At 39.8% G+C, this 8,923-nt stretch overlaps 1 protein-coding gene across 3 annotated transcripts in view; it reads right to left on the bottom strand.

Moving 5' to 3' along the window:
* Positions 1-342: 342 nt before the first annotated feature.
* LOC140488091 (uncharacterized) overlaps positions 343-8,923 on the bottom strand; it is a 69,563-nt gene continuing 60,982 nt past the window's right edge. For 2 of the 3 annotated variants that reach the window (XM_072587831.1, XM_072587830.1), the window contains exons 12-14: positions 7,482-7,610; positions 3,667-3,752; positions 343-1,710 (exon numbers count right to left, since the gene is read on the bottom strand). In XM_072587831.1, the coding sequence (XP_072443932.1) occupies positions 1,650-1,710; positions 3,667-3,752; positions 7,482-7,610 (276 nt within the window). In that variant the 3' untranslated portion in view covers positions 343-1,649. The remainder of the gene's footprint in view (positions 1,711-3,666; positions 3,753-7,481; positions 7,611-8,923) is intronic. The other variant, XM_072587832.1, reaches the window with a different exon arrangement.

The raw sequence follows: 8,923 nt of genomic DNA, 5'->3' as shown, positions 1-8,923 counted from the left end.
AAATTTCAATTTGGAATGGAAGCAAAAAGAAAAACATGTGGCTAGAATGATGCAAAGGGACGAAGAATCTTTGAGCCTCCCATTGTGGGTCTGCTTCTGAACTATAGGTAAGTTGCTGGGCTCAGTGCAGCTTCACACGACCTTTTGAAGATCTACTAATTAAGTTTATGAACCAATAGTCAATACATATTGCTTTATCTTTGAAATTATTAAGATAACTGGTGATTTTTAACACCAGATTGTTTGATTGTTAAGTTTGCCTCCAGATATATTGAGATGGTGGGTTTTGTGTTACTGCTTGGCAAGGAGTAATTTTGGGACAAAAATGTATGTAACGTGACATTTTTTCTCCTTCGCATTCTTTATTCACAACACTTTTCAGACAGACTTGTGAAGAATGATACTAAAGTAAATATAACAGTTTTAGGTTACAGAAAGCTAATCTACCAAGAGGTTCAGATTTGTACTCAGTACACAAAAGCAGTTTTTTTTTTAAAAAGAGAGGGAGATGTTACATAAGCATCATTAAAAGTACTAAAAATTAAAAAAAGAGAAAATAATAATGTAACAGAGGCAAGCAGAGAAGTAATTTGGTTTACATGAGACCTTATATTTGAGCCTCATATACAAAGGGGTTTTTGTCTATTTTAGATGATCGTTATGGATGCTTGAATAATAGATTGACCCAACATCAGCTATCCTTAGGAAGCCACTCTATGTGAACAAGACACAGATTCCCACCTCTGAATGCTTCTAAGGTTATGAAGTAATTCTTGTTTTACATCTAATTAAGAAAGACTTACATTCAATATTATTAGTTTTTTAGTAGCAACATGTTTAATTCACAGAAATAAGAAAGCAAAATTGTTCACATCATTGAAGATATTACACAAACAAGGCTCTTGGAGTGATATCATTGTGTGTCTGGCTCATATAATTGCATTTTTAAAACTGCACAGTACTGACTGTAATGAATCAGCTGAAACAGATATTTTACAGGCACAACCTAACAATGATAGAAGAAACATTTCCAGTCTCAATTAAATCAATTAAGGAATGGAAAATTTAACATTAGAGTTTTTTTGAAATGAATGGGTGATGCAGGAGCCATCTGGTACTTTCTCCAAGGCTTTATGAGCAAGGCTGGACAATGAGCGACATCAAGCTAGTCAACCATGGAGTACATCTGTCAAGTCCAATCTGGCTCATACCTCCGCAACTCCCACACAAGCGCATTTTCAAGCAAAGGCCAATAGTTCAAGGTCAGGAGTACGATCCTCAGCCCTGAGTGAGGTGATTTATAATGCCCTAAATGTGCACCTTCTAATCCACAAGTTCGTAGAATGATAAAATTGTTACCTTCAGGTAAGAGTTAGTATGAAGCTACAAAATGCAACATTTTATTTCGGAAGAAAAAAAAAACTCAGTACATATTTCCAAAAATCTAAACACCGACACAATTTGAAATACCCTTTTCTCCATTTTGACCAGAAAAGTAAAGGTTTGCTAAAAATACATGAACTATCTCCTGTAGGACTGAGAGGTGACTAATGCATGGCTAGTGCTATAATAAAACATGTGTTTGCTTTCATGTCCTTACAAGCAAATTCTTAAGTATTCTCTTGTTATGAAGCCATTCTTTTGGGCATCTAGTTACGAAAGACTTTGCTTGCACCGAAATTAGTGCCTAGTAGCAAATCATTCAAATCACTGGAATAAAAAAGAAATAAAATTGTAAGATCATAGAAGACACTTTTCAGATGATTCCATAAAACTGTTAACAATGCAGTTTGACTCCAATTCAATTATTTTATAGCTCAAACAACTCTAACCTAAATCTGATTTTGATCAAAATGTGTTTCAACAGTTTGAGACAAAATAGAATATCCATATTGCATTACAAATTTATTGATTTTACATTGTTGAGTTTTGTACACTATTCATGGAGTTAGGTGGAAAGAGAGAAATTAACATCTTTTTTTCTTCCATCCCAGTGAAATCTGTCTATTAAAATAACATTGCTAAAATCAATAAATTGTGCATGAAAGTGCTCATCTTGGCTAGACTAAGCAGTTCAATAAAACAGACGATAACATTGGGTAGAGCTGATAAGGTTTAGCTAACATCTTTCACTGCTAGTTCATACTCTAAAATCTAGCCCATGTGGTCATTTTTCTTGCACTTGCCCAGGGAATAATAGTCAACAGGTTATTCAAACACTTGGATGCCACACAGTATGCTTCTGACCACACAGCTACCACAGGTTAATTAATAATCATTAAGAAAGCCTGGAGAATTTTCTCCTCTGTTAAATACTGTGCCCAAAGTCAATAGCAACGCCCTTATTGCAATCCAGTTCAAATTAGCTAACTCATCTGTGTTGGGATAAAGTTCGACACTGCCTTGTTTGTGAAACCTATTTTTCTATTCAACCTATTCAGAAGGGACATCTTGTGGCACAGAGATAGAGTCCCTACCCTGAACAGGGAGGCCTGGGGTCAAGTCCCAACTGCTACAGAGGCCCAGTCGAAAAGTGTGGCGCTAGAAAAGCACAGCAGGTCAGGTAGCATTCATGGAGCAGGACAGTCGACTTTTCAGGCACTGAAACATGGACTCTCCTGCTCAGTGGATGCTGCCTGATCTGCTGTGTTTTTCCAGTGCCACATTTTCAATTATGCCTCTCCAGCTTTTGCAGTTCTCACTTTCTACTGCTACAGAGGCATGTAATAACATCTCTGAACAGACTGATTAGAAAAATAAGTTAATTAAAAAAAAAACTGGCAAGCCTCTGCACCATAAGAAGGCCCCTCAATGAATACCGGCTAAACTCACTGACTGACCAGTAAATTCTTGCACCTCATTAAGGATGGGTCATTATCCTTTTCAAATATTTCATACCATAGGATTAACTTTATTGAAGATTATTTAGCAGGTCTCTCAGAGTAGATAGCTGGACAATGGAAAAATCTATTTCTGGGGGTAGGGGGTAGCATTGGCAGTGGTAATGTCACTGGCCTTGTAATCCAAAACGTAGGCTAATATTCTGGTTACATAGGTGCAAATCCCTGTACCACTGAGTGCAATTTGAGCTTCTTATTTTATTTCTTATTGACTTAATCCAATGACAACCATATAGTCACCATCAGTTGTTTTAAAACACTACGTTCATTAATGTCTTTTAGGGAAGTAAATCCACATCACTTCTTGGTCTGATCTACATGCAACTCCAGACTTACAGCAATGTAATTCTTAATCACAAGGAAGAGCAATGAATGCTGGCCTAGCAAATGATGCCCACATCCCAATAATGAATAAAGAAGAAACTATCATGGTGTTCTTTTTTGTCTTCATTGATAACCCAAGTTCCATTGTCCAGGCATTTACTGTCATGTTTATGTATTGCAAAAGTACAAAAGAAAGAAAACAGCTTTTCCTTGCACTGAGACTATATTGATTAATCACTAGAGAGATTATTGCAATGGTATTTGCTGAATAATATTGTCTAATCAGATAATAAAAGAAACTAATTTTCATCCTGCAAGCAAAATTACTGTGGAATAGGCTATAATTATTATTATTATACCTCACTGTCAATCAGGTCTCAGTTTCTTATACAGTATTGAATGAACACAGAATTTTGTTCTGTAAATATTTTGAGTCTTTTACCTGAAATCAATCTCCCCTTCCTTATCTTTGTCCAACAGAATCATCAGCTTATCCTGTTCAACATCATTCAAAGGGACTTTAGCATTCTGCAATGAACAGGAGTTGTCACTTTATAAACAAGCAAACATTATCTTTGTTTTACTGCAAAGAGTGATGTGAAAGAAATCAAAAAGCTATGTTTCAACTTTGCAACAAATAAAGACAAAAGAACTGACTAGAGGCATGTAAGAGTATCTAGACTCTGGTTTCCAGCATCTGCAGCCCTTGATTTTACCTAGTTGATTTTAACCCTACTGCGAATCGTCTTGCAAGGATGCCTGTCTTGTGATCTATATGGACTTCAGTAAGTCGTTCGACAAGGTTCCCCATGGGAGACTGATTAGCAAGGTTAGATCTCATGGAATATAGGGAGAACTAGCCATTTGGATACATAACTGGCTCAAAGGTAGAAGATAGAGGATGGTGGTGGAGAGTTGTTTTACAGACTGGAGGCCTGTGACCAGTGGAGTGCCACAAGGATCGGTGCTGGGCCCTCTACTTTTTCTCATTTACATAAATGATTTGGATGCGAGCATAAGGAGGTACAGTTAGTAAGTTTGCAGATGACACCAAAATTGGAGGTGTAGTGGACAGCGAAGAGGGTTACCTCAGATTACAACAGGATCTTGACCAGATGGGCCAATGGACTGAGAAGTGGCAGATGGAGTTAATTCAGATAAATGCGAGGTGCTGCATTTTGGGAAAGCAAATCTTAGCAGGACTTATACACTTAATAGTAAAGTCCTAAGGAGTGTTGCTGAACAAAGAGACCTTGGAGTGCAGTTCATAGCTCCTTGAAAGTGGAGTCGCAGGTAGATAGGATAGTGAAGGCGGCGTTTGGTATGCTTTCCTTTATTGATCAGAGTATTGAGTACAGGAGTTGGGAGGTCATGTTGCGGCCACTGGTGGAATATTGCGTGTAATTCTGGTCTCTTTCCTATTGGAAAGATGTTGTCAAACTTGAAAGGGTTCAGAAAAGATTTATAAGGATGTTGCCAGGGTTGGAGGATCTGAGCTACAGGGAGAGGCTGAACAGGCTGGGGCTGTTTTCCCTGGAGTGTCGGAGGCTGAGGGATGATCTTATAGAGGTTTACAAAATTATGAGGGGCATGGATAGGAAAAATCGGCAAAGTATTTTCCCTGGGGTTGGGGAGTCCAGAACTAGAGGGCATAGGTTTAGGGTGAGAGGGGAAAGATATAAAAGAGACCTAAGGGGCAACCTTTTCACGCAGAGTGGGACGTGTATGGAATGAGCTGCCAGAGGATGTGGTGGAGGCTGGTACAATTGCAACATTTAAGAGGCATTTGGATGGGTATATGAATAGGAAGGGTTTGGAGGGATATGGGCCGGGTGCTGGCAGGTGGAACTAGATTGGGTTGGGATATCTGGTTGGCATGGACGGGTTGGACTGAAGGGTCTGTTTCCATGCTGTACATCTCTCTGACTCTTAGTTTTCCTCCTCTGTCTACAAGAATTTCAGTGAGTCTCTCTCACTGCAACCCCCCAGGTCATCTCCTCTGCCCTGAAACTCTTCAACCATGTCCTGAACCAGAGTCGCCTCATTTCCCCTTCCCTCACCTCACCCCAGCTCCAACCTTCCAGCTCAGCACCGCCCTCATGACCTGTCCTACCTGCCTATCCTCCCTTTCCACCTATCCACTCCACCCTCCTCTCAGACCTATCAGCTCCATCCCCACCCCCATTCAACTATCGTACTCTACGTTACTTTCTCCCCACCCCCACCCCCCTCTCATTTATCTCTCCACTCTGCAGGCACCCTGCCTCTTTTCCTGATGAAGGACTTTTGCCCGAAACTTCGATTTTTCTGCTCCTTGGATGCTGCCTGACCTGCTGTGCTTTTCCAGCACCACTATAATCTAGACTCTGGCTTCCAACATCTGCAGCCCTTGTTTTATCTAACATGTAAGAATATTACAATCTGAATTTTCATATTGACTGGACAAGTCAGATGGGCTTGGGTAACATGAAATTAATTTATAGGGTGCACCAGGGATTGCTTCTTAGAGCAGATGGAGTTTAATGTAGGAAAGTGTTCAATCATGTACTTTGGTAGTAAGAATCAAAAGGCAGAATATTATTTAAACATCACACGATACCAAGTTATAGTCCAACAGATTTATTTGAAATCACATGCTTTTGAGTATTGCTCCTTTGTCACACTTCATCTGATGAAGGAGCAGTGCTCTGAAAGCTTGTGTGATTTAAAATAAACTTGTTGGACTATCGCCTCGTGTCATGAGACTTCTGATTTTGTCCATTCCAGCTCAACACCAGCACCTCCACATCATTATTTGAATGGTGAGAAAGAGAGACCAAAAAATGCGCAGCACAGAAGGATTTGGCTATTCTTGTGCAGAAAACACAAAATGTTAGCATGCAGATGAGATGCAGCACATAATTAAGACAGGAAATGGAATTTTGGCATTTATTGCTAAGAGGTTGAAATTTAAACATAGGGAAGCTTTTTCTTATTGTATATGGTGTTGGGTGAGGCTGCACCTGGAATACTGTTGACAGGTTTGGTCCCTGTATTTAGAAAACAATGCACTGGCACTGGAGGCAGTTCAAAAGGGATTCATTGCGCCGATCGCTGGGATGAAAATGTTGAGTTATCAAGAGATTGCAGAGGGTATAGACTGGGAATCCTTTCTACTCTTTTTTGAAAGAAGGCAATGGAAATTTTATGGGCAGCACAGTGGCAAGCACTGCTGCCTCACAGCGCCAGAGACCAGAGTTCAATTCCCGTCTCAGGCAACTGTCTTGTGGAGTTTGCACAGTCTCCTTGTGTTTACGGGGGTTTCCTCCGGTTTCCTCCCACAGTCCAAAAATGTGCAGGTTAGGTGAATTGGCCATGCTAAATAGCCCGTAGTGTTATGTGAAGGGGTAAATTTAGGGGAATGGGTCTGGGGTGGGTTGCTCTTTGGAGAGTCGATGTGGTCTTGTTGGGCTGAAGGGCCTGTTTCCACACTAAGTAATCTAATCTAAGAATGACTAATCATGTTAGGCCTGTATTCATTAGTTTAGAAAAATGAGGGTGATCTTACTGAAACAAACAAAATTCTGAGGTGGCTTGACAGATGCTGAGATGTTTCCAGTAGTGGGAGATAGTTCTAGAATAAGGGTATACTCATTCAAAACAGATGCAAAGAAATTTCTTTTTTAAGAGAGCAGTGAATGTCCAGAATTTTCTATAGCAGAGTGTTATGGTGACTAGATTGCTGAAAGTATTTGAAGAGAAGGGAGTCAGATCTTGAATTTTAAAGAGTTAGAGGCACAAAAGTTGAGACTTGGGGCAAATCAGCCCATGACCTTGTTGAATGTTAAATGGTCTTCTCTTGCTCCTATTTATTGTGCTCTTATTAATTCTAGAGGGCCGCACAAGTGAATGCCCTTAATATCAATGACAGTGTTTAACCAAGTGTACCACCAAATATTTCATGTTGCTTTCAAAATTAGTTGAAACAGCTGCTTCATTATTTTTAAGCATGTCAAGACCATGGCAGATAAAATGAAACTGTAAGGTGCTCAGTATCATTAAAGGAAATGTTGAGCGTATTAAAAAAAGGTTAGGCAAAAAGTTTCCTTCCACAAGTAATTTCATTTTGACAAATACTAAACTGGAAGAATTTCACAAGATAAAAACACTTCAAGCTGAATCCAAGTTATTTGAGTATTTTTATATGCGTTTTTCAAGATGGGCTGCTTATGGAACTTTTGCTGCATTTCATTATGAAGAATGCAGTGTAATACTGACCTCCAGTGATGTCCGGAACTCCTTTAAATTAATAAATCGGTTCTCAGTTATATCGAAGTTGTCTAAGAAATGTTCCAACTGTAGATGGTGCACCTTCATGAATTCTTTCAGTTTAGTAAGGGGATCGGCCTGCGACAAATGTTAAAGAACTACAAGAGTCACTAGCAATGGAAAAGTGATATATGCTTAATAAAACTCCTCAGATTTCTTTTCTGCTACTTTTCTGGATTTTGTTTTCTCCTGTCAGTGTTTACCTTTCCATTCTTCTCTGCAGTACAGCCCATTGGTCACTCACATATCAAGGGGTGACGGGGTGTCTCAGTGGTTAGCACTGCTGCCTCACAGTGTCAGGGGCCCAGGTTTGATTTCAGCCTTGGGCGACTGTGTGGAGTTTGCACATTCTCTCAGTGTCGGTGTGGGTTTCTTCCAGGTGCTCTGGTTTCCTCCCACAATCCAAAGATGTGCAGGTTAGGTGCAAATGTAGAGTAATAGTAGGGTAATGGGTCTGGGTGGGATACTCTTTGGAGGGTCGGTGTGCATTTGTTGGGTCAAATGGCTTGCTTCCACAATGTAGGGATTCTATGATTATCTCCGTAAACTCAGAGAATATACTTGAACAGAATAATTACAACCAAATCTGTCCTTGTCCTTACCTACTATTCACAATTTTCTACTTCCAGTGGGAGTGAGTGATAGTGGGGAAGGGAAAGTAAAAAAAGTGTCACTGGAAGGCAACCAGGAGCAGGAGCCCTGAGTGATTATCTCCTCTGAAACCAAGGCTACATGCTCTATGACAATCTCTAACTCAGCAATGATTTGGAATATTGTGTATCCATAAATCTAAAGTTATGATAAGATAAAATGATACTTATGGGAGTACTATAACAGATTTTTCAAAGAGGTAGCTGCAGGCATTACTGCAATTTCATAAATATTTACATTAAACATCTTCATAAAGCATTAATTTGAATTTTATGTAAAGTATCTTATGGTTACAACCATTTTGATTGTGAAAGATTTATGGGCTGTAAAAAACCTGAGAAGATATTTTATGTGACTGAATTTAACAAAATGAATTGAAAATCAGCAAAATAGGGATAAAGATTACAAATCTGTCTAGGTCACATAGGAAGAAAATATAGCAGTGTGATTTCTTTTGGATTGTAGGAGGTACTGGTATGGATAGAACATAATGAAATGTCTTCTTCAGTAACTGGAAGGAAGTTCTGCACACATTTGAGGCACAGAGGATGCCTACCAATTATGTTGAGCAACCTCTCTATATAAAAAGGAGAATTACATGGGCACGGGGGTGGTCCCGTCGGCCTACGCCAACGACGTGCTCCTCACTTTCACCAACCCGGCTGACCTGGGGAGGATGTGCGAGTGCCAGGCCGTGCACTCGGCAGCGTCTTCCGCCAGGATCAACTGGGCCAAATGTT

The sequence above is a fragment of the Chiloscyllium punctatum genome, chromosome 17 (assembly GCF_047496795.1).
Source record: "Chiloscyllium punctatum isolate Juve2018m chromosome 17, sChiPun1.3, whole genome shotgun sequence".
In the NCBI taxonomy this organism is placed as follows: domain Eukaryota; kingdom Metazoa; phylum Chordata; class Chondrichthyes; order Orectolobiformes; family Hemiscylliidae; genus Chiloscyllium; species Chiloscyllium punctatum.
This window is presented reverse-complemented; position numbering and strand designations above follow the sequence as displayed.